The sequence below is a fragment of the Dioscorea cayenensis genome, chromosome 8 (assembly GCF_009730915.1).
Source record: "Dioscorea cayenensis subsp. rotundata cultivar TDr96_F1 chromosome 8, TDr96_F1_v2_PseudoChromosome.rev07_lg8_w22 25.fasta, whole genome shotgun sequence".
NCBI lineage: Eukaryota > Viridiplantae > Streptophyta > Magnoliopsida > Dioscoreales > Dioscoreaceae > Dioscorea > Dioscorea cayenensis.
In genome coordinates, this window is record NC_052478.1 from 291,102 (window position 1) to 316,589 (window position 25,488).

Here is a 25,488-nt window from a genome sequence, read left to right on the forward strand (position 1 = left end):
CAAAGAAAGCAGGATGCTTAGGAGCTGCTGGAGCTTCTACATTCTCGCTGTTCTCATTGACAAGCATATTGATGACCTCCGACATTGTGGCCTATCGAGAGCACGTTCCTGAACACACAAAGGCGACATGAATGCATTTACATGCTGGTAGCCTATGCATGGGCATTGCTATCACTGGATCCACCAACTCCAGCCATCTCCAGCTACGATCCCGCAACTCCACGCCGCCTGAAACACTTCAGAATCTGAGACTTAGAGTATCCAGAAAGCAAGTGTCTATAGTTTCAGCTAAGTTTAGATGCTTACATATCCCAGTGGGTTGAAAGAGTTGCCGAAGTGCCGATGAAAAGCTCAAGCATTCCTCCACTCACAATCTCCAAAGGCGGGACTCCGGAAGCTGAAACTCACATCAGACTTAGTGGAGATGAGGTCAGCTGAAGCATACTCCGGAGACACTGGCCACTGGTTTTCCATCATTAAAGCAAATCTAACGAGTTAGATTCAAGTAAGTTTCTATCGTTCTCAGTTTTAGAAGATGCAGTTCATACTTGCCCACAATGTACCTACCGGCCTTATAGTGTTGGCTTGCGACTTTAAACACCCCGAGGCGACAAAGGGTCTGTGAGCCAAAATCGAAAATCTTTGGGCACCACTCATCATCCAAAGAGAATGTTGCTTGCCTTGAGATCTCTATGGATGATTATCAATCTGAGTGCTTGTGAGATACAGAAGACCATGAGGCTGTTCCTTCAATGATGTTGAAGCGCCTGGTCCAGTCTAGCACTACACCTCGAGTTGGTTCTATGTGAGCATAAATGACAACAACAATAGTGAGGCATGAGTTTAATTCATAAAAAGTCAAGAGCTTTTTATCGGAACTTTTTAGCTAGTCACAAGTGACAGCAGACCAAAAAGGAAATAATCAAGGCTTTTATTGGGCGTATTCATAGATCAGTATCCTCTCCCGCTTGCATGCAGCAACCCAGAAGCCTAACCAGGTTTCGAGTGTTGAAAGCTAGCTATAAGAATCATTTCATTTTAAACTCCTCCAATCTCTTGTCCTGAGCTCTGGAGTCTCTGACAGCGATCTCCAGACCCCCTGGTAACTGACCCTGTAATGAATTTGTATGAAGATACTTCTAATAATGTCTTCAGCGAGAATTTGATATCTGAAATATGTTGTATATGGTTTGTACTACTACTTATTTTGTTGCCATGAGGAGACTACTTTATTCTGCTCATGGAATAACCAAAAAACACAAGAAACATTGAAACAGAATTAATATACACAGAGAGCTGTTAGTAAGATTAGTGTATTGCCTTGTAGACAGGTCCAAATCCACCCTCGCCTAGCTTATTGGCAGACGAGAAATTTTCAGTGGCATCTGCTACTCTAGAAAAACTAAACGATGTGAAGGATGGACCCCTCTCACCAGCTCCATCAAGATTTCTTCTAATGGATGCCAACAAGATTTGCTCTTGATACAGTTTTCTCCTTTCTGATTGGTCACAATAAAAACAGACCAATTTAATCATTTGCAAATGAATACAGTAAGTCAAAAAATATTTTTAATGATCAGAGATACCTGTGTCTTTTCTCCTCCACCGGTAACACATGTGGGTCATGCAAAGAATCAATCCAAGAACAGTCGCAGTTGCAGCCACCCATATCCAACTCCTTTTTCATCTGTTTTGATGGCAAAAACATATTGAATGCTAAATTAAGTATCTTTAAAGTATCAATCAATGGCAGCATTTGCTTTACTGGAAATTTGAAGGAGCAGAGACGCGAGATAAAGATCAGCAGCTGCTCCATTCACTTTCTTCAAATCTTTGAGATTTCCGCTACCAGAGTTGACACATATTGGTGAATGCGTATGCTGTACAATTGCAGTTACTCAAGCATGAGGATTGACAATCTGCAGCACTGCTAACATTCAAATATTGCGGATCAGCAGGAGGTTTTACATCAATCCAAAGAAACCGATCCTTTATGGTGTTAGGCATCGTGAGATAGCCATTTTTGTCCCCTGTCCTACTGCACTGTAAACTAGATTTTTCTCACAGACAACCAGGTTTAGTAACACTAATGTTCCAATCTGCCAGTGCCTCCAATGCCGGTGCGAAGCCCCTCAAACAACTCACACTGACCGTCAGGACACTTTCCTCGTCACAGACACCATTATCCCCCACACAGATTATAAACATCACACTGGGGTCTTGGCTGAGACCATAAGATCAACCATTCTTAGTGCTGCTTCCGACCATAGCTGCAGTTGAATTCGGCCTGGAAAAATTCATGGCATACCTGGGAATGATGATGTGTTCTTGGTTGAGTAAGTAAGGTAGTCATCCTCAGGACTTAAGACATGCATGTACTCAGGACGAATTAAGACTCGAACTATCTCTGGTCTCAGGCTGAATATTTGCCCGTTCCAAGGTCCGCTGTCCCAATAAATTGTGTTCTTTGCCAGATGTGCATCTGCTGATGACCGCTACATATTTGGGTTTACTCCAAAGAGAAAATCTCCGGTGGCTGGGTCGCTGGAGTTTCTCCATGAAGTAAGGAGTCGATTTTGCCCATGCGGACTAGACCCATCTTCATCCCAGGGAGGAAAACTGTCAGTAGGATAGTCGAAACTCTCATAAAGAATTTGAGATGAGTTATTTGCATCCATAAGAACAAGATTGCCATTGTCCAAGAGCTTGGCTGAGGTACTTTCAGTACTACTAAAACCATATGTGAAAAACAAAAATGAGCTTCCTCTTGCATCCACAATCCTTAAATTTCCATAGCTGTCAAATGAGATAACGCCACTGGCATCTGCCACTGGTCTATCTCGGTTGCCAACCCAAACCACAGTATGTACCGAGATGTTGTGGTACCCATATCCCCACATAGCGGTTTGTGCTGCCCTGGGGACTGAAGAAACCCAACTCGAAGCTCTGGTTAGCTGACACTCAGTGATTGCCCGTCCCTCAGGGTCTGGTTTGGTCAGCAGAGTGTCGCTTACTACCGCATCTGAAGATGGTGTTAGATTCGCTACTAATGACTAGGAACAGGATGGCAGAGAAGAAGCAGCAGCCTGCTGTTGTTCATGATTGCTGGGGATGAGCTTTGCATTTGTTATGAGACCAACAAATGATTTTGTTCCAAATCATTCCTAACAAAGCCGATTATTTGACTTGGAGGTCAAACCATATAAGTCTTCTGACCATCAAAAATTTCCTTGTTGAATCTTCAACACGTTTTTGTCTTGAAACTAAACAGAAGCCATTGAAGTTAAACTAATTTTTCTCTTGCACTTTTTCAATAAAAGTTATCCTGGTTCTTACCCAGAGAACACTTCAAAAATTAACACAAACTCTTCAAACCAAAGAATGGAAAAATATGCACGAGGACCTTGATTATGGTTACAGTGATCATTGCAACCACCATGAATCGCCATGAAACATGAATTTTGGGTATCCGCTCTCTTTGACTCTCTTTTAATTTACACATACAATTCATTGACAAAATCTCACAGCAAGAGAAGATCTAACACATCTAAGTTATATACATATCAGCTTGAGCATCTACCTTGCTGAAAATATTGAAATAGTCAAATCATTTACAGAAAAATGGCCCTGTTTCAATAGGGACCTCTCTCTGAAACAAAAGTTGGTTGCTTGGGTGTTTGAAGAATTGCACCCTCCGCTCTCCTAACATCAGCACAACCGCAGACATGTCCGGTCTGTCATTGACACGATCCTGAACACATAGCAAACCAATGTGCACGCATCTTGACACCTGTTGGGCAGAGCAAGTTTTTTGCATATTCTCATCAATCAACTCCATTACTCTGTCTTCATTCCATATGTGGCCATACCTGAAAAATAATCAATTAATGCTATTAGATGCTTGAAATTTTGCATTAACATGGTACTGGTACTGCCTTGATGATTCATATGATAACTCACGTATCCAATGATATTCGGAGAGTCCTCCAAATGGTAAAAGCTGTTGTTCCTCCTGCCTGTTATAATCTCCAACATCAATACCCCAAAGCTATAAACATCAGACTTCACTGAGAAAAGACCTTCCATTGCATACTCTGGAGACATGTATCCACTGTATTGCATCATTAGACAATGCATATTTAGTAATGTATGGTTAATCTGCATAAGAAGAACAATTAATATTTACTTACTATAGTTCCAACCAGCCTGTTTGTGTTTGCCCTCATTCTGATCACCACCAAAAATTCTAGCCATTCCCAAAGTCTCGAGATTTTGGGGTTCATCTCTTCATCCAATAAGATGTTGCTAGCTTTAAGATCACGATGAACTATGCGAAGTCTCGAGTCACGGTGAAGATAAAGAAGTCCTCGAGCAATTCCTTTGATGATTTCAAAACCGCTTTACTCCAACCTAACATCTCTTTCTTCCTTGGATCTGCAGTCATTTATCATCATTTGTCACTGAGACATGCTACAAATTAGATGTACATATATCTGAATTTAATGGAACTTTGACATACCGAAGAGGAAAAGCATCCAAACTTTTTGTTGGGCATGAACTCATAAATAAGCATCTTTTTCTTCTCCTTGAATGCAACAACCAAGTAATCTAACTAGATTTCTATGTTGCAGTTTAGCAATCAGTAAAACTTCATTCTTGAACTGCTCCAGGCCTTGCCCAGAACTCTTGGATAATCTCTTGATAGCCACTTTTTCTCCTCCAGGCAGCACTCCCTCAGTATACAGGGCATTGATTAAGATTCTTATTTACCATTTACAGTCAGTAAAACTAAAGCTTTGTTCTCATAATTTATTATTACCTTGTAAACAATGCCAAACCCTCCTTCTCCGAGAGTTTATTTGATTCATCAAAAGTTATCAGTAACAGAAGCTATAAAATCAACAGTATATACTGGTAGTTGAACACCTTCTCCCTCTTGTCCTTCTTCTTGTTGCTCAAGCACTCCTGAGAATCCTGATCTGGCATCTGTGCTAAGCTGCAAACTGGAAGATATGTTTTTCTTGCCTTCCATCTTTCTTCCACCATTCTGTTCATGACCAATTACCATGGCAAACGTGGTTGTGTTTAAATAATCCATTCACAACAAATGAACATGTAGGCATGCATATAACTTTACTCTTTTGATCTTTGTATTGAACTCCACCTCCACCACATGGATATGACAAGTAGCAAAAATGGCCACCCCAATAACTGATACCACTACAATTGTTATCCATATCTTGTCTGCTCCCATCTGCACACAAGTGGCTGACATAATTAATTAGAATGAAGAAAAATCTAAACTAAACATTGCTAAAAAGTGCCCATTGTTCAAAAACTATCAAAGGCATATCACATCACTAGTCCATTAACCATTAACGTGTGATTTTAAGTTATTGCCTATTCAAATTTTGGTTGCTATGATGCACTGAATCTGTTCTAGCTTTTAGTGCTTTCCAGGTAAAATGGATAGAGCTCCACTTTCTCTTTGCTAGGCAGGGCTCCATCTTCAATTCAAATTCTATTTTTATATCCTCATAAAAGAAGCTATAAATTAAAAAGGGAAAAATATCTCTTGTACAATAAATAAATAAATAATCTAGTAATTGTTTTGATTTGGTAAGCAATTGGCATCAGCCAACTTGGTGGCTGGATCAATTTAATATGGTCTTCAGAAAAGGCCAATCTACAGGTCCTACCTAGCGCAGGGCCAAAACGAGAGTTGTCTTAATAAACTTTACAAAACAAGTAATGGAATATATTTTACAACCTGTTTTGATAGTTTGGCCGGCATAGTTGATGAAAATGATGATAATTTAATATTATGTGATGTCTTGCATTGATGCTTCAAAAGCTTGAAATTGAAGAATATGTTAGTGTTAGTTGGCTGTTCTTAGCTAGTGACCACACCACAATAGTTTGGTGGAATCACAGTCAAACAGTGTTTATTCAAGCCTAATTAAAAAGACAAGCTTGGACAGCCATAAGCTCATAGGACAACCACTACTTTTTCATAATTAATGAAAGCTTTCATCTTTAGAAAGTTGAGTGAAAAAAATATGGAAAAAATCTCTTACCAAGATCAAGACCACCAACTTTGATGAACAGGTTCTGGCCACATCTGAGAACTGGTAGATGTCAATGAGATCTCTGCTCCAAACCAAGCAAACCAATGGATGCTAACATATGCATAAAGCCTTGCAAGAACAATTACTCATACAGTAACTCTCACATCCATCAGTGTTAACCCATTCAGAGAGTCAGGCAGCTTCAATCTTTCAATCTGAACAAAACCATCAGTCTTCCCTTTTGATTCACTGTTGTTATTACTACTAGTACTGCTGCTGTTCAGCAATATCTCACACTCCAACTGAGTTGTTCTCACACAACCTGCTGACCAGTTACCATTATTCCATTCACTGGGGAACTTTGGTTGAAAGCCTTGCAAGCAACTACATGCAGGGAGAAGAAGAATCTCAAACTAAGCTGCACATACCATTGATCCCACAGTGCCCATAAATCTCACACTCGTTCACAGGTTGTACCCACACAGAGCTCCACTGTTTTAGTCTGTGGCACTAGAATTGAGGTGTTCTCCACTCCATCATACTGCAAGGCAAACCTCAGAAGAGGCTGTTAGCCGGTGCAAAGGTGAAGTACATCATCCCTTCTTGCTGATCATTTGTGAGAGAGAATCCATAAATATTGAGAGCCCCTCATCTTAGTACCAATAAATGTCCCCCATCCCATTGGCCGGATCTCCACCTCGGCAAATTCCCCTTCCCAGATGAAGATCTGAGCTGAACCTGAGGATCCATGCCAAGAGAATAGTTCCCTTTACTTGGACTCAGTAAGACTCTTCCATGAAGTGAACAGCTGGTTATCCCCAGTTTTTATATTCAAAACTAAAGCTTCATTCCCGGTAAAAATGTATCAGAAGGATGATCAAAACTCTGCCATAACATTGTTTTATCGTCAGTTGTCTCCAAGATAAGGTTGCCATAATCATTGAGCTTCGCTGTGGAACTGTTTGATGATGTGAAGATGTTAGTGGACCATATGATGGCACCACTTCCATTGATAACCTGAAGGTTTCCGTTTGTAGGCCATGATGAGAATTCCGGTGGTGTTTGTCACCGGATTATCACGGTTGACAGACCCCAAGACAACAGTTTGAACGGATAGTTATAATACCATATGCCGACGTATCTGGTGAAAAGGATTGCCAGAACTAAAAGAAACCGAGCTCAAAAGACTTGGCCGGAAGAGATGAGAGTCTGGCCGTCTTTGAGGGATTGGCCTATGAATAGAGAGTCCATGGCTGAAGTGCAATGGAGGATGAAGAGGAGAGAAAAGAGGAATAGTTGTAGTAGCAGAGGGACATGTTGAAGGACTAGCTAGGACTGAGTGGTGGTGAGATTGTTGGAAAGAAAAGAGTACTGGAAGAGGATTGTGATCATGGTGCATGGGGGTTGGGATGAGGATAGGTGGGTATTTGAGGATCTCGAAGATGGGAGAATAGAAGAAGCAATGGAGTTGGTATTTGGTAAGAGGGCGTGCTGGTATTCTGGTCCAGGCTACCAAAAAACAAAAACGAGGAAAGAAGCAAAATGACACGTGAGGGGCTGACTGATTAAGATCTAAACTGGATGGCCACCTTTGACTACCAAAGTTAGATATGCAGTTATGATGCAGTTGATATATATGAGTTTCTATTTTATTTTGTTTTTCCTTGTGGTTGAGACAACATGTGTGTAAAGAATTTATATATACATATATAGAAAACATCAACTAAAGGATGTTCTGTAAAAATCTATTAATTAATGCTGCAAATTACTCTATTCAATAAAATTGTGGATTTACCTACATTTGTCCAAAAATTTAGAATTCATTAATTAATTTTTATAAATGAAGCCATAAATTGTTTAGTAAAACTAAAAGAGCATTACAACAAAGAGATAGATGTATCAACTAGTAGATATATATTAATAACAACAGGACATTTCATAAGCTCCACAAAAGTAGATTTGGAAGGATTACCGGATGAGGAAAGATTAAAGTATTGAGATACATCTGAATTCCAAATTGATTTGGCTCTATATATTGATTACTATTTAAGCTGGAAAGCCACAAACTTTCATTCTTTGTTGCTTTTGTGTTTAGAAAGAATTCAAGAGTGGTGTGTAAGTACGTCAAATAAAAAGTCCATCGTAGCTACTTAATTGTTTGATTAGCTAACCACACCCGGCCCTGAGTAAGAAATGTCATGTCATGTCCGTCATCGTGTAATATAGCGCCATTCACTTCAGTTTGGGCCTTTTCTATAGCATGCGTTGATTGATTCTCATGCATCGTCTTCTTCCTGTCTTCGCCAAAACTAATGAAAAGATGTGGAGAACTTCACCATCACTGTTTAAATATACTGTTTATCTACTGTTTATATGATAATAAATTCTAATTACCCTATTACATGTTATTTTGCTTTATATAATAAATTTTAGAATCATTAAACTATCATAAATAAATTATTACATCATTGTACTTGTCTTTATTTTTTGAATAATTAGCATTTATGATTATTTTTAGAAAATAAAAAATAATATGTTATAATATGTTATTATATGATAGTTAGCTTTTTATTTAATATTAATTATTAGTTATTAATAAATTTTAGGGGTTAATAGTAACTAATGCATGACCCTTTATTTGTCCTTCCACAATTTTTGTGAGGTCACACTAATCGTTTTTGTAAAATTAATCATGAAGTATTAAAAATTATATATTTATTTGTTTTATCATAAAACATCTTTATATATGAATAGGAGTGTTCACTTTCTTAAGTTCCAGTCCTGCATTTGTCATTATATTTATATTATTTAATGAAGTTTTGAATTTATCAAATTTTCCATTAAACCAAATAATTACTAGATTATATATAATCTGGACTTGCTTGGAATTTTGGCGTAATGCAGAGATATCTATTTTTACCCGTGAGATATTTATATTAGTACCAAAGTAGTCAAGGGCTGTTGATTAATTTTCTTTTATCTGTTTTTGACCATGATACATATTCAAAAAGAGATTTTATACTGCATCTTGGATCTTCATTATTAAACACTATATCTATATTCGTTCGACTAGCTCAAAAGGAACGAAAATAATTAATATAAATATATTTATATTTGCGTAGAGAATAAAAATTAATAACTTAAATCAGCAATGCTTATTGTTAAACTATTAAAATTTTAGAAGTATATATAATAATATCATGTGTAACTTGTGGGATTATACATAGAAAATCCTCATGATTATAGAAGTAGATAAAACAGTAAATAACTAAGAAATTTTAATCATATATGAAAGGAAAAATAAATTTTCCAAAATCATAAAATATTATTTTTAAAGTCGTAAAGCTCAGTTGTTACATTGTGGACTAGGTATTATATAAAATAAAATATTTTAATAACAACTACTCATCTAACAGAGTCGATATGTCCGAGTGGTTGAGAGACAGACTGGAAATCTGTTGGGCTTCGCCCGCGCAGAGTTCGATCCCTGCCGTCGACGATTCCAAATTTGTCTGGGTTCCTCTCTCCTCCACAAATAATTAAATAAAAATTCATTTTAGTCAGGATATAATTTATATCTTGAAGAAGGATGTGAATCATGTGATGGCAAAGTGAGCAGAGAAATGAAACCCAATCAAGATGTGATCAATTGTGTTCTGGTTATCAATAGATTCTTTTAAAAATCTACAGCCTCCTTTCTCTTATCAAATCTGGTAGTACTGGAACCATTAACTTTGTTAATGGGTTTCTCTTAATAATATTATCCAACCATTAACTCTATAGTGGGCTGACTTTTATAAATATTATCCAACCATAATAAACAATAGCACAGCCATACCAATGAAAAGTAAAATAAATTAATAAATAAAATAAAGCATTACCATAAAGCACAATCCTGCAAAAATGGAAGTTTTCAATTGCAAAAATTCAAGCTGTCTTTCCAAAACACCGAATAAGATTCAGGTTTGCGTTTGCTGAGAAATCCTGAGCTTTTCTCTGAAGCCCAAGCCGAGTGCTCCTCATCAATAAACACCATTAACTCAGGATATCAATCAAATATTCCAATCCACAAACATATATTAAATTAGAATGGTGCTCTACAAGCTGTCTCTTCTTTGTTGGCTGTGGCCGAGTTCTGTAACAACAGTATCAGCTATTAATTAATTCATCTTAAAATTATAAAACTGTGTCACCTTTTCTAAAGTGTACTAGATTTTAAGGATTACCAACCACACAAGTGATTACCTGGGAAATCCTTGTATTAAGTTACTCATTAATTATGATTTAAACTTCTAATTATTATTATTATTTTGTTCACGGGATAGCCCCTCACATGCTATTACTGCAGCTTTTCATTGTACATGGGTAAATGTGTCTTTTCCGTACAATAATGTGAGATTATAGAGGGGACAAAGTTAGCAATTTGCTTTCCCTCACTTCCGATCGCTCATTATAATTATTATATATATATACCCTTTGGCAAATGGCAATTCGATTTCTGCATCAGCCGCCCAACATCCCAAGTGACTTGGTCTACTACACATTCAGGTGGTCTCTAAAGTTTTAGAGTGCGAGCACAACAGTAGAACTTTGGAATTCAGACCAGTGAGTTTTCTGTTTAACGGAGAAGTCAGTCCTTGCTACCATGAGGTTAAAAACATCGATTTTCATACAATCTTGTAGTTTTTTTTTTCTATTGTTGTTGTTTTTATTATTTTATTTTATTTTTTTATTTTGATGTGTTTCATCTTTGGTGGCTAACTCCTCTATTATTTATTTTTATTTTATTTTATTTTTTTATAGCTTTGCATATTTTTTGCCTTGTTTGTGTGTTTATTTATTTTTTATATCAAGTATTTATTTACCGTCATTTAATTTTCAATAAAACAGTAGTTCCACTATATTCAATATGTATATATATATATATGCCCATAAAATGTTTAATTTTTTTTATAACTATATATTTTATAAATTAATTTTATTAATAAAAAAATGATATATTTTTTTATGCGTCACTACTCGTGAAATCTGTGGAATTTGTTTTATTTCCTTACCTAATTATGATTTTATATGACCAAAACCCAAAAAAATTAATATCGACATTAAATAATCAAATCAAAATAAATAAATAAACACCAAATTTATCTTATATTTTAATCAATAGTCTTATGTTGAAATAAATTAAAAATATCAGATTTTTAGAAGAAAAAAAGAAAATAACAGGATATACATAGAACAAAGGAGCAAAAAAGGGTGGTGGCTTGCTGTGCGGTTCTCGTCTCTCTCTCTCTCTCTCTGCCCTATAAATACCTCCCTAATTCTCCACCGCTCCCTTTGTCCTCGGATAAAATTTTCCATAAAAAAGATCTCACCTTTGTCACCCTTTCTCCTCCTCACGTTCATCTCGTTTAGTTCTTTTTCTCTTTGAAGGCTTTCTGATCCAATCTGGAGGCCAGAAGGTTCAGTCTCTTCCTCTCTCTCTTTCTCGTGTATTGAATGATTCTTTTTATTTTTCTCATGGGTTCAACTGTCTAATGCGTGGATCTACTGGCAAAAGTTGAGATTTTGAGTGTTTGAATGCTACCTGTTGATATAGAAATATCGCTCATATTGAAAAGTTTGGTTTTTTGATGCTCTAATTGCAAGGATTACCATTTGTACTTGCTTGTTTTTGGGAGAAAAGGATTGGCCTTTGGCTTGTTTCTCTAATCGGCTTGTGAAACTCTTTTAATCCAATGTGATTTGTGGAACTTAGATGCAGAATATCGGCATCATGTAAACTGCTTTGATGTGCTTTTACTTATGAACGTAGTTTATCCACTTTAGTTTAGAAAAACAAATGTTAATTCAAGGTGGAAGGAGGGATTTGATATTTGGTGAAATAGATCATGAGCAATTTCTTTGGAATTTGATGGGGTATCTAGGAAAATTTGGTAGATGGGATTGCGTACATGAAGTTACTAGTGTTTCTGCATCTCAGAACCGTTTAGAGTTTCCAGGTTTGCTGAAATTCAAATTCTTCATTAATTAATATGAAAGCTCATGTTACTTTTTATCAAATAATATGATGATGTATCTACCCACTCTGTTTGGGAGAGTGATGTCATCAATTAGTTGATTAGTTGTTGGTACATCTCTATAGCGGAGGAAAACATCATCTTTGCTACTAGTAGTTGTTAGTATGTACCTCTTTTGATGTTTTTTTTTCGGCTTGACATATGGGTTGAAATCAATGATCTCATTCATATTCACAATTTCCTCTAGGATATTGCACCTGAAGTTAAGGATGTTCACTTTACATTATTTAGACTTTAGAGTGAATTAATCTAACATGGCTTTGATGGAAAACATAAATGAGAGCTTGTTCCTGGTCAATGGATGGAATGAGTATGACATTGATTAATCCAAAAACTGTGTTGTAATGAAAATGCAATAACTGAATTCAAAAACAATGCTTTAATGGGTTCTTGAGGTTGGTACCATATGTACCTTTTTCTTAGAGAGAACTAAGCCCAAATGTACCTTTAACTCATATAATTTACAAATGCTTACGTTTGTTCTTGTCAATATCCATTTTACCACATGCCTTACTCCTTACACTTGATGGACTTGACATTCCATCCCTTTACTAAATTAGGTTTTCGATGTTTGAAACTTAACTAGTCACACCACAAGCCAATAATAAATGTTATTTTGTAATTATTTTTGACATAGTCTCTCTATTTTTGTTGCAAAATATGTATAAGATAAGCAGCTGTGGTGATGTGTACCTTCAGAATTTCTGCCTGCTTAATTTCTTCTTAGGATGAAGTTTTAGTGAACTACATCCGTTGCTATGAGTGACCCTAATCTTTTTGCAGGTCTGCTCTTGATCTATACTTGGTTGCTGCATCTCTCTAGTTGGTAAAAACTTTATTTCACTCTGGCCGTTGTAAAAGTGCTCATATTCTTCTCGCACCTCTGAGTGGGTGTGGGGTGACAATGACAGGGTGATTATTCTTTGCGCCTTGTGGGGATCAAAATCATCTTACATTTGGAGATTGTGCCGTGTTCTTGAGGGCCTTTCTCTTGATTACGGCCATGTTTGCAGCGTCACGAGGACTGGAGTTAGCAGTGACCCATGTATGTAACTCCTTGTCAACATGAGTTAAAGTTTAATGTGATCTCCCGAAGGATAGGAACTGAATCTAAAAACTTAGCTTGTCACAGTTGCAAAATTTCTGGTGCTTGAAGCTTTGGTTGGGGGATCAACCGGAATGGTTAAATTTTCGTGCTTTTGCTTCACCTCTCCACCACCAGAAATCAAAGGTATGTAGAAGTGCCTTGTGACAAATAGAGTCACTATCTCTATTTCTGAGAAAAACATTTCTGGTATCTTTTCAGAAAGCCACTCAACAACCTGATGGAGCAACGCATCAGTTACTCTAAAGTAATTTCTCAAGATAAAGGGCTGAAAAACTTCTACTGCCTCTGTTGATTCAAAAGCAAAGATGGAATTTAAGAACGCCTCTAGTAGCAGTGCAGAGCTAATTACAATTCCATCTTCATTTGAAAGCTGCCAGAAATCAGGAGATTTGCAAAGTGGTTCTTGTGTTGAGGGTAGCAGTAGTGAGTTTGTTCTGATGGGGGGCCTTAAGAAAAGTGTGTCTGTAGGAAATGTATTAGATAAAGAAAGAAATTTTTCTTATGATGATATCACAGAGGATGAAGCTCGAAGCCCGGAAAGGATCATGGACAGACATATTGATTCATCACGTCACACTGATTCTGCTGAATCAAACGAGCATGGAGATTTTGCTGCTGCACACAATCAGCATGAATTCCTTTTTCTCTGTGGGAGTTATGAAGCATCTTGATGGGGATATACCTGATCATTCATGTGAACACTCTGCAAACCATTCTATTGAGTCCCCACACTTGTCAGCAGATACCCCCAACTGGCCTTGTGAAATCACGTTCTCTAACAAACCTCCGGGTGATTCAGATAGCTCCACTGATGCTGCTTTGCTTCAAGAATTGACGGTACCACGTTCAAAATCTTTTGAGAATTTGAATTTGCTAAATGAATTAAATGAAGAACATTCTCCTCATCGGGCAGATTATGGCACAATGGTTGGGTGTAATGAAGTGGACATCCAAGGGGCGATGGCTCATACTTGAATGAGAAGAGCAAGTCTGAATATAAATCAGTTGCTGGTGGTGATTTTTCTAGCAACGGTAATTGTTTGGTTAGTGAACTTGGAGAAAACACAATGTATGATGCAGAGATGAGAGGCAACCTTCAGCAAGTATCATATATGCAGAATTGCGATGATCTGACCTCTGATGAATTAAAAATAAAGCGGATTGAGGAGTGGATAAGCCAAATTGAGATTCCGAGTGGTTTTTCTGTTGAAGAAGTTGGGGAGAGTTCTGAAACTGCTTCTAGGAAGGACTCCCATGCTGCAGCTGGTGCATCTCCTGGAAAGCCTGATGCTAGAAATAGTGCTGGCATGGAAGTGGCTAGTGCATACATCTCATCCTTGTCTCCGGCAGCCACTTCCAGTGCAGATAACAAATCTTGGGTTGGTTTTCGGTTCCGATCCTTAGTTCATTTGCTGGTTTAAAGGTGCTAAATTTATCTGGAAATGCGATAGGTATTGTGCAACTTATTTCTGAAATGGTTTATATTGGTTGGCTGTACTATGCAATTCACCCGAATTTATGATTTGATATTTGCAACATCTTGCTCAGTCAGGATAAATGCTGGGGTTCTTCCAAAAGTCTTCAGATGCTTAATCTTTCAAAGAACAATATGGCGGTAATTGAAGGTCTCCGTGATCTAACTCGTCTTGGCATACTAGACCTGAGGTTTCAACCGAATTTCTAGAATTGGTCATGGTATGTGAGTATATCAATTAGCGTCAAACTTGATCTTTTTATATTGATCAGCATATACACATTTTTCTTGATTATAATCATATTTTTATGTTTTAAACTCCTAATGCAATAGTAAGCACATTGTTTGCCTTGAAGGTTTGGCCTCTTGTTCCTCTCTAAAGGAGCTTAATCTAGCTGGTAACAAGATCAGTGAAGTAGAAGGCCTTCACAGACTCCTCAAGCTGTACTTTCTAGACCTGCGATTCAACAAGATCTCAACATCAAAGGGACTCGGCCAATTAGCTGCTAACACATCCTTGCAAGCCATTAACTTGGAAGGCAATCCGGCTCAGAGAAATGTGGGTGATGAACAGCTGAAGAAATACCTTCTGAGTCTATTGCCCAGCTTGGTTTACTTCAACAAGCAGACCATCAGAGCAAGCTCTTCAAAAGAAGTTGCCTCTCTTCAGTTTGAACGAGAGCTGAGAACAAGCCACAAGAACACACGAAGAACCCATGGTTCTGGGCTACACAAGGGTTCAGCTGCATCTAGCTCAAGTCATGCTTTAGGCTCTCTACTGAAGCATGCTTCTTCTAAGGGCAGGCATGAGCACAGTGTCTCTGCAAGAACCAAACCTGCAAATCATCTGCGAAACATAAACACCAAACCCCTGGGCTTGCAGCCAGCTGATGTTATTAGGAGGATTCACAGTGAGGGAGGCTTTAAAGAACATTAATGATGGATGTGTGGATATTTTTCTCACCATGCATGCAACTGTCTGTGCATAATGCAAGAATGGCTTGAAGGTGTTATGTTTTTCTCATAAACAAAATCAGATGATCAGATGTGAGATGATCAAAACCAGAGTGGAGAACTATATCTATTTTAGGGCATTCAAGTATCTGACATTTTGAAGATGCTGTGGTTTTATTTGGCATGTTTAGAGGTTAAGTTTATGTAATAAACCCACACATTGTTCCTGCTGCTTATCGAGTTTTTAGTTTATGGTAGCCACAAACTTCCTGGACAGAGGAAGGTAATTTTTGATCAATCAAAGATTTCCAGAAATCCACCAAACAATCACAAAGATGGTGATTCACTTTCAGCACCAGAAAATCCACCAAACAATCACAAAAGATGGTGATTCACTTTCAGCAAACAACAGTATCATCATCAAAAGCAGAAAGGTCATGAAATAGAACCACACACATGGGAAAGCCAAATGGCAATTCTGCTAATAACATTCATCTGACAACATGGTGATATTTCACAAATCAAACAGCAGGCGCATGGTTGACAAATGACAAGTACCTGATAAAGGCCTCTCTCATCTATTTCTATGACAGTTGCATTTCAATCTGAAAGAGAAACAACATCTTGCATTAGCTACTCACATTCTAATGAAATATAAGAACACAACAGTACTGTTGAAGTCTTTTAAGACCAAGGTCAGCTACTTTTTGTTACAGAGCTGAAAGTTCATAAACCAGTTGAAACGCAAAAGCTGATCTTGTTTTCAACAAACAAGTAACAATTAATCAATGAAATAATTTGCTGAGTAGAAAATGTGAACAAAATCATTCAAATTTCCAATACCTAAATCAAGGGGACCATGCCACAGCCCCTCATCCGAATCAAGCATCTGCCAAAATTTTAGAAATTTAAGAACTTGAGAAGATATAATTTAGCATTTCTTTTCAGAGATTAAAAGGCAACATGTTATCACTGAGAAAGACTAAAATTTTTAGGTCAAAGGAAAGCTCATCCTACCTTTAGGATCATCAGAGGCATCTACAAACTCCTGCGTTTCCTCTGGCAAGCTCTCCACCAATCCATCTCACTATCCACAGCTCCTACGCATGCCCCATCATCGGGATACCGAACCACGACCACAGGGCAAACACAATGATGCACGCAGTAATCACTAACACTCCCAAGCCTCGCCTTGCTGCTGCTCCCTCGACGCCCCAAAACCCTCTACTCCCCATAATCACCGCGCAAAGTCCCAATCTCTCCACCTCCAAGCAAAGCCTCTCCTTCATGTCATGATCCTTCACGATGTGAATCTTGAACGGGATCTGCGCCTCCACCAGCAGCTGCGCCAGGGTCCTGCGCCTTGGTCGTCGTGAACGCATCAAATTCGTCCTCCAACTTCCGCTGCGATTCCTCCGACGAGTCACCGTCAGCAGCAACGGCGTTGAAGGAGACATCCACCGCGCCCCAATCAGCACCATAGAGAACACTGGTGGGGCGGACGTGGAGAAGGATCACAGTGTCACCAGGGGCGAAGGTAGTGCTGGACGGCCCAGCGGACCGCATAGGCGCTCTCGTCGCTGAGATCAACAGCGATCCCGATCCGGCGATGTGATCCTGTGGAGGGCTTGACGGCACCCCACCAGTTGAGGGAAGAGGAACCGCGGTGATGAAGGCTGGACCGTGGCCGCCGTCGCTGCCGATGCCGCCGACGGCGAGTGCTGATTCGCCATATCTTGGAGATTGGATTAGGGTTTCTGAAAAAATTTCTCTTCTTTTCTTTTCCCGGTTGAATTTTGGAAGTTCTTTACCGACTTAAAAGAGACGGAGAAGGAAGGCATATACCTCTGGGTTTAGAAGCTTCTAGGAAACGCATGGTTACTGCGGTATCATAATCCCCGGTATACCATCAATAAAACTTAGTCTGGCATCACGTGGAAGCCGCTTATTGGTGAAGAGCACAGATAGGCAGCGAATGGGAATTGGCCACGTACTGTTATGAGGTTAACCGCAGAGAGTGAGGGACAACACCATGATATACGTTACTGGTAAACGTGGCACTATATTTTTCAATTGGACAACAGTTAAACAATTCTTTGCCAAAATGATCTATGAACAATATATATATAGATCTGATCAGCTGTGTGGTTGTTTGCAGGAAACAATCTTCAAATGTCACTTTTTCACCTTGAATATGCTCTGCGTCGAGGAAGGCGACCAACTTCTGATAGAAATCAACATCAAAGAGTATGTTCTTTTTCTGGCTTTGTGTTCACTTTTTAACTATTATGCTCTTCAAATATACCCTCTCTTTAGTTAGTGAGTGTCCTTTTCTCTCTGCTTTGTTATAGATTTTTACAAAGTATTTAGTTAGGTTGATGTTTTGTTTGTTTTAAAAAAACAAATGAGATAAACAACATACATCCCCTATTTTTCATCAAATACATCCCTCTAAATGCTCCAAAGATCAGTGCTTGTGGAGGGGGAAGAGCGTCTGGCAAAGATGGAAATAAAGTGATGCCAAGTTTGATGAGCATATGAAAATTTGAAGAACAAATGGTTGACTGATTTTAAGTCCGATTTGCATACACGCAAGTATGGCTGCATTTTATCAATGTGCATGACTAGGATTTTATTTTTCTTTTGATTAAAGTGCTTTGTTAATATAAAAGTATGAAATTCATCATTATAGAGTCCGTTATCACACTCTATATAGCTGCATTCTGTCAAGATGTGTGCCCCGTTATTAGGAATGGGTTCTACTTCCTTCTTGAGAAATTGTTGGTCAATTGTTATTCCCATTAATAATCACCTCTTGACCTTTGTCATCCTTCCCGGAATTTTTGTCAATCATTTTCCTTTAATGTCTCTCTATTTGGGAAGCTCTTTGATCCTCACCCATCTTTAACTTAATATGGTCATCTTAGCCATAGTATTCTTTTGTTTTGAGAACTTTTTAACCTTGGAGCTTAACAACTAACAAAAAGTTTCTTAGTTAAAATCTTTTTATTGCTGTCTTAATGATGATGATTTGTGTTTGATAATATTTTTGATAAAAGAGTTTGAAGTTTGTTGAACAGAAGATAATCACATTTGCTGAGAAGGAAGCGTCGAATAAACTGTGTGTACATGTGTTGATGTCAGTTGCATTCTATAATGCTGATTCTATGTTCCGAAGAACATCTAGAATAAACTTAGCATGCCTTCTTGATTTTAATGTGATTATTATTTTATAATGCTGATGATCTGTCTGTAAACTTTGATGGTATTCCTGCCTTTAGTGTGGAGAGGGATGCAATTTCATTCTACATATCATTCTGAACCTTTCTGTCTGATGCTAATATTTCCCACTATCATTTAATGTGGATAGAGATGGGATCTCCGCAAATTGGATGCCCCATTTTGGAAGTCGACTTCAAGATCAAAGGCATTCAAAACCTATTATTGCTTCATTTGGATAAAGATAAATCGTTCCATAGCACTAGTGCAATGTATTGAATCACCTTTTCTTTATATAATAGAAGTGGATAATTTACATTTATTAAGCAACATAGCAAGAGTACATAGCATAAAGATGGAAGCAAGGGATAGATCATCCTGGAGAAATACAAAACATGGACAGAGGTACACAGAATTTAATCCTTAATTATCTTACATGCAGATGCATTCACTTGTAGCGAAGGAGTAGCCATGATACAACTATACAAAAGTCTTACTCAAACCTTAACTGGGGTAAATGACTTATATATCATCGGCTGAGAAACATTGTTAAGTTTCCATTGAAGTGTCTGCGACATGTGATCCCATTTGGTAAATGATGGAACCCTGATCCTCTGTTAATTGCAGGAGTAGTGAAGGAACTGGAGCCAGGTTCACCTCCACAACCCCTCGAGCATTAGGACAACGACTCCCATTGATGGTCTTTCTGCTTCATTTTTCCTGAATACACCAGCAAGCCACCTTGCAAACTCTGCTCAGCTCCTCCATATTTCTGTCTTGTGTAAAAATTCTCATCTAACAAGCTAAGAACATCACCTTCGTTGAGTTTCCTTGCCGCCCAGACCGGAAAATAATTGTTGTTTGTGCTTTGAGATTGGTCTGTGTTTCTTCTGCCTGAAACCACTTCGAAGAGCATCATACCGAAGCTGTAAACATCAGCTTTCGGTGTGATTGGTTGGCCTAAAATCCATTCTGGTGCAAGATAACCAACAGTTCCCCTCATGGATGTTAATACCCGACTGAAGTCCCTGTGGATGAGCTTTGCCATGCCGAAGTCGGAAACTTTTGGACAAAAGTCAGAATCTAAAAGAATGTTTTCTGGCTTTACATCACAATGTATAATGTAGTCCCTGCATTTTTCATGCAGGTATTCTAATCCTTTAGCAACTCCGACAATTATTTGGTATCTCGTCTTCCAGTCTAGTCCAATACCTTTCCTGTTGAAAAGATGACGATCCAAAGAACCATTTGGCATGTATTCATAAACCAGCAATCTTTTTGTGCCTTCACAGCAGAATCCGAGGAGACGAATCAGATTAATGTGTTGGATCCTGCCCAGTGTGATAACTTCATTCTGAAAAGTCTTGGTCTTGTCTGGTAATGCTATTGAGTTGTTTCACAGCTATATCAGTCAAACTGGGTAAGGTGCCTCTGAAAACAGAGCCGAATCCTCCTTGGCCAAGCTTGTTGGAGAAGTTCTTGGTCATGTGCCGGAGATCTGAATACTTGAATTTTACACAGGTGCCTCAATTGGTTCTTTTTGTTTTTGTGCTGCCTTCTTCTGATAAACATCCATCTAAAAACCATCGCTGTGATGCCGAAGACTACTGCTATGCCTGAGCATAAGCCTACGATAATGATTAGTACAATATTTTTCTTTCATTTCCTTTACTGGGCAGATCGGAAGCTGTGAGGCGGATGTAAAATGATATGACCTGACTCCTACTCTGTTCAATGTTTCGGAGATCCACACTCCATATTAAGCATCCGCTGCCATGAAAGAGTAGGCTGTGCAGTAACAACTTTTTGAGGCATGCTTGTTTGCATTCTTCAGCAGTGAGACCTGTCAGTGGTTGTGATCCTGGTGGTAATCTTGTGATATACATCTCTAGAAAGCCTTCCGTTTCTGCGACAGTGGAGTTATCATTACTGCATGGCAGGTTTGTTTTCCTTGTGCATCCGGGTTCCAATCATTCAAGTCCCACTCCCTTGCTGATACTGGTTTTAAAGCCAGGGGCATGAACACAAGGTTTTGCTATTGAGGTCACAGATGCCAAAGGCACCACGAAACAGAGTAGACATCACATGCAGCTGGTTGAGACCAGACCACCATCCACGCTTGAGTTTCAATTGTCCACAGCCATTGTTTATTCTGTCCAGACGTATCCATCATGTTTCGTATGTAAACATCTTTGAAAGATGTAGCCTGTGTGATCACCCTCTTCTCATGGTCATCAGTAAAATTGGTGATGTAGTCAGGATCCCTATTCATTCCAGGGGTTTCACTGAAGCTGTAGCCGTTCCACACTCCGCTTCTCCAATATACCTCAGTTCCATTCCACATTAGCAGGAACTGGTTCAGACCACTGGGGTCAATGGTGTCTATGAATGGTCCAGGGCTGGATCCTCCTGAGTTCTTCAAGGAGTGAGGCTCTGGTACTCGCCAGTAATCTTGTTCATTCCAAGCCATCCTCCAGGCACCCAGGTGTCAGTAGGGTGATCAAAACTTTGCCATATTATGCTGGATGAATTCAAGCTATCTCTCAGTATAAGGTTACCAGTGTCAAGAATCACTGCCTCGGTGGAATTTGCTTGATGCAATACTGATTTGGATGACCATGCAATGGCCTTTTTATGGTCAAGAAGAGAAACCAGGTTACCGTTTTCAGTGATCTTTTAGTTCGGAAGAAGCAGCGTTGGAGATGGGAACTTCTCTATTTTGCACCCAGATGACTGTTTGTGGTGAAACCTTTTTATACCAGATACCAATGTAGAAGTTTTTAGAATTACCTGGTGAGAAGAATCCGAGTTCAAAGTGGCCTTCTTTGGACACAATAGTCTAGTTTCCATTGAGACTTTGACTCCACGAAATGGTATCACCTCCGGAACAATGCTGGACAATGAGGATTGCAAACAGAACCAAGAGAAACAACAATGAACATGAGAAACAAGGCACTGCCGAAACATTTTCTGCAGCCATACAGAATGAACCAATGAACTGTCATCCAGGGGCACCAGGATTATTTAAGTGTCAGAAACATTATCTTCTACTTCTTATCCATGTCTGAAAAGAGTCACACTTCTGACCATGAAAATGTTACAAAAGGTATCAACACCAGGTCATGCTGCCCTCACCATTGGAGGATCAGCAATTTATATGATAGTTCAATGTGTTCACCAGCACCTAACCTGGGGATCACGGTGTCATTTGAATATATATCTTCTAACCGCTCGAAGCCAGTGAATCCGTGCTGAATGCGGCAATTAAAAGAAAAGTGGGGATATGAACAAGTCAGTGATATCTAGTGAATTTGCATTGACTTTTGAGAGTGTGGACAGATAATGATTCCTCAGATGTTAGTCTAACAGTGGATTATTGGATAGTTAATTTGGATTCTAATGAGGAATGCTTGGTAGGTTATAGTTCAAATCTGCTAACTACTTGCTCTACCACTGAGCTCCATTTTAAGATTCACATGCCATCCTCAAAACATCTGTAGCCCCTGTTGTTAGATGACACATGATAAAATCAGTCTATACATTTCATTAGTAATCACAGATCTGGAATGGATGCCAATCGCCTAGTCCTCTAAATGCAAAGAAAGCTAAAGGTTAAACCAAGTTTCCAGACTATGAAGATTGAAGGTAACAACTAATTTCAGTTTTTCCTAAATTTCGTGGTTTCTCTGACCTGCTTCAAACAACTTCATATCGTTCGTGCTATCATGATTTGATGTTGTTGTAATTTTTATTGATGACTAATTCAGTAGGAATTGTTAAAAGAGGAAGATCGACCCGAAATTTTTAGAAAAGATTGAACTATAGCGTCAGGGTGAATCTGACAATAAATTCACAGACTAAGCGCAAGTAGTGCTTCATGTTAACTAGTGACAATTTGCTTGCTTAAAAATTCCATGACTGGATGTATGGTTTTAACAATCATTGCATCCTATTGATCTTGAGATTATAAATTGCAATGTTGCATGCACTAACTTTGAAAAAGGTGGATGAACCACATTCATTAAAAAGTAAACCATGCACTAACTTTTTTCAGTCAACATTTGATGAGATTAATATTGATATTTGAATTTTGATGAATTGTTTCAGCGCCTTATTCTTGTTTATTTCTTATAGAAAAGAACACGGAAAATGGCTTGCTAAAATCTAGATCCAAGTACATCACTGTATGCCTGCAAAGCAGAAATTTCAACCAATAGATGAATGAGTTCTCATCCAGAGAGAGTATGAGAACCCTGACCTTCTATGAGTTGCACAAGGAAAGAGGAATTGGAGCTAGTTCACCTCCATGACTCCCTCAAGCATTAGCACAACCACTCCCATTGACGGTCTATGTGCCTCATTTTCCTGAATACACCAACAAGCCACCTTGCAGGCTCTGGTTAGCTCCTCCATGTCTGCATCATGTGCTAAATTCTCATCTAACAAGCTAAAGGGTGTTACCTTCAGTGAGTTTGTGCTGCCCAGACTGGAAAAATACTTGTTGTTTGTACTCCGAGATTGATCACTGTTTCGCCTGCCCTGATATCACTTCGAAAAGCATCATACCATAGCTGTAGACGTCAGCTTTTGGCGTGATTGGTTGGCCTGAAATCCATTCTGGTGCTAAATAGCCAAAGGTCCCCTTCATGCTCGTTAACACTTTACTAAAATTCCTATGGATGAGCTTTGCCATGCCAAAGTCAGACACCTTTGGACAAAAATCAGAATCCAAAAGTATATTTTCTGGCTTTACATCACAATGTATAATGCAGTCCCTACATTTCTCATGCAGGTACTCTAATCCTTTAGCAACCCCGATAATTATCTGGTATCTGGTTCTCCAATCTAGGACAACATCATTCCTGTTAAAAAGATGATGATCAAGAGATCCATTCGGCATGTAATCATAAACCAGCAACCTTTTTGTGCCCTCGCAGCAGAATCCTAGGAGACGAATCAAATTAATATGCTGAATTCTGCCCAGCGTGATAACTTCAGTCTGAAAATCCTTCTCCTGTCGCACAATGCTTCTGAGTTGTTTCACAGCTATTGCAGTCATATTGGGCAGTGCACCTTTGAAAACAGAGCCAAATCCTCCTTGGCCAAGCATCTCCGAGAAGTTCTTGGTCATCCGGCGAAGATCAGAGTATTTGAACTGGACAAGGACGCCTTCAATTGACACCATTCCTCTATCTTGCCTTTTTCTCAGGAACATCCAGAGAAACAAAGCCATTGTGATACATAAGGCTGCTGCTAACCCTGAGCACAAGCCTATAATGAGCACTCTGGTGCTTTTCTTTTTTGCCCGTACTTGGGATATCAGAAACTGCGAGGCGGATATAAAGACTTCCCTGCGTTACTGTTTTTTTCTGAAGATTTCTAACATCTCCATTCCATATCAAACATTGATGGTCATAGTAGTAGGCAGTGCAAGAGCAACTTGTCGGGCATGCTGCTCTACATTCTTCAGCGCTGCTAACTTCCAGTGGTTGTGATCCTGTGGGTATGAATGACATCGGCAGAAACCCTTCTTTGCCTCTATTTGAAGAATTATTGTTTTTTACTGCATGGCCACCTGGTCTTCCTTTGGCACCCAGAACTCCAGTCATTCAGGTTCCATTCTGTAAAAGACACTGGCTCAAAACCTTGGGGGCAAGAGCAAAATGTTTTGCTGTTGCTGTCGCAGAGGCCAAAAGTGCCACAAACGGAGTAAATGTCGCATGGATCTGCTGGTTGAGACCCTACCACTGCCCACTTTTGGCTGTCATTTGTCCACAGCCACTGTTTGGCTTGCCCAGACGAATCCAGCATACCTCGTGTGTATGCATCTTTCATATTGAAAGTCAGTGTGCATTGCTTCCTCTCATTGTTATCAGTGAAATTACTCACAAAATAAGGACTTTGATCCATGCCTGGTATTCCACTGTAGGCGTGACCGTTCCACACGCCGCTGCTCCAGTATGTCTCAATCCCATTCCACTGTAATAGAAACTGGTTTAGACCACTGGGGTCTATAGTGTAAATGAATGGTCCGGGAGATGGATCCTCAAAGTTCTTCCAAGATATCAGGCTCTGGTACTCACCAGTGATCTTGTTCATGCCAACCCCTCCTCCAGGTACCCAAGTGTCAGTTGGATGATCAAAACTTTGCCAAATTATGGCAGACGAGTTTGATTTGTTTCTCAGAACAAGGTTGCCAGTGTCAAGAATCACGGCAACAGTAGAATTTGCTGGATAAGATGTTGACTTGGTTGACCACACAAGTCTGCTGCTGCTGCTGCTGCTGCTGCTGAGAGCGAGGTTGCCATTTTCGGTCATCTTCAGCTCCGCAGACGAAGTGTTAGAGATCGGAACCTCTCTATTTGCTACCCAGATGACTGTTTGTGGTGAAACCTTTTTGTACCAGATGCCAATGTAATATTTTTAGAATTACCTGGTGAGAAGAATCCCAGTTCAAAATGACCTTCCTTGGACACCAAAGTCTGGTCTCCCGTTAGAGATTGACACCATGAAAGAGTGTCGCCTCCCAAAGAATGCTGGATATTTGGACTCCTAAGTAGAACAAAGATGATGGACAATGGTATGTAG

At 39.1% G+C, this 25,488-nt stretch overlaps 2 protein-coding genes, 2 long non-coding RNA genes and 2 pseudogenes across 4 annotated transcripts; 1 reads left to right on the forward strand and 5 right to left on the reverse strand.

Moving 5' to 3' along the window:
• Positions 1 to 1,739: 1,739 nt before the first annotated feature.
• Positions 1,740 to 7,467, reverse strand: LOC120266763 (annotated as a pseudogene).
• Positions 7,468 to 14,918: 7,451 nt separating this feature from the next.
• On the forward strand, positions 14,919 to 15,845 carry LOC120267491. The gene is made up of 2 exons (XR_005538477.1): positions 14,919 to 14,948; positions 15,084 to 15,845. It is a non-coding gene; the product is annotated as an uncharacterized LOC120267491 (long non-coding RNA).
• Positions 15,846 to 16,138: 293 nt separating this feature from the next.
• On the reverse strand, positions 16,139 to 16,757 carry LOC120267600. Its single transcript, XR_005538500.1, has 3 exons — positions 16,699 to 16,757; positions 16,525 to 16,570; positions 16,139 to 16,286 (listed from the first exon to the last, which is right to left on the reverse strand). It is a non-coding gene; the product is annotated as an uncharacterized LOC120267600 (long non-coding RNA).
• Position 16,758: 1 nt separating this feature from the next.
• On the reverse strand, positions 16,759 to 17,505 carry LOC120266767 (universal stress protein PHOS32-like; the record flags this gene model as incomplete). The annotated part of the gene is given in 5 exon segments (XM_039274428.1): positions 16,759 to 16,896; positions 16,899 to 17,033; positions 17,035 to 17,211; positions 17,213 to 17,320; positions 17,322 to 17,505. Coding segments are annotated over 5 exon segments (651 nt in total), but the record flags the coding sequence as incomplete, so codon positions are not given.
• Positions 17,506 to 19,357: 1,852 nt separating this feature from the next.
• On the reverse strand, positions 19,358 to 22,610 carry LOC120266768 (annotated as a pseudogene).
• Positions 22,611 to 23,057: 447 nt separating this feature from the next.
• On the reverse strand, positions 23,058 to 24,193 carry LOC120266769 (G-type lectin S-receptor-like serine/threonine-protein kinase At2g19130). Its single transcript, XM_039274429.1, is given in 3 exon segments — positions 23,058 to 23,090; positions 23,203 to 23,439; positions 23,441 to 24,193. Coding segments are annotated over 3 exon segments (963 nt in total). The 5' UTR covers positions 24,134 to 24,193.
• Positions 24,194 to 25,488: the final 1,295 nt, after the last annotated feature.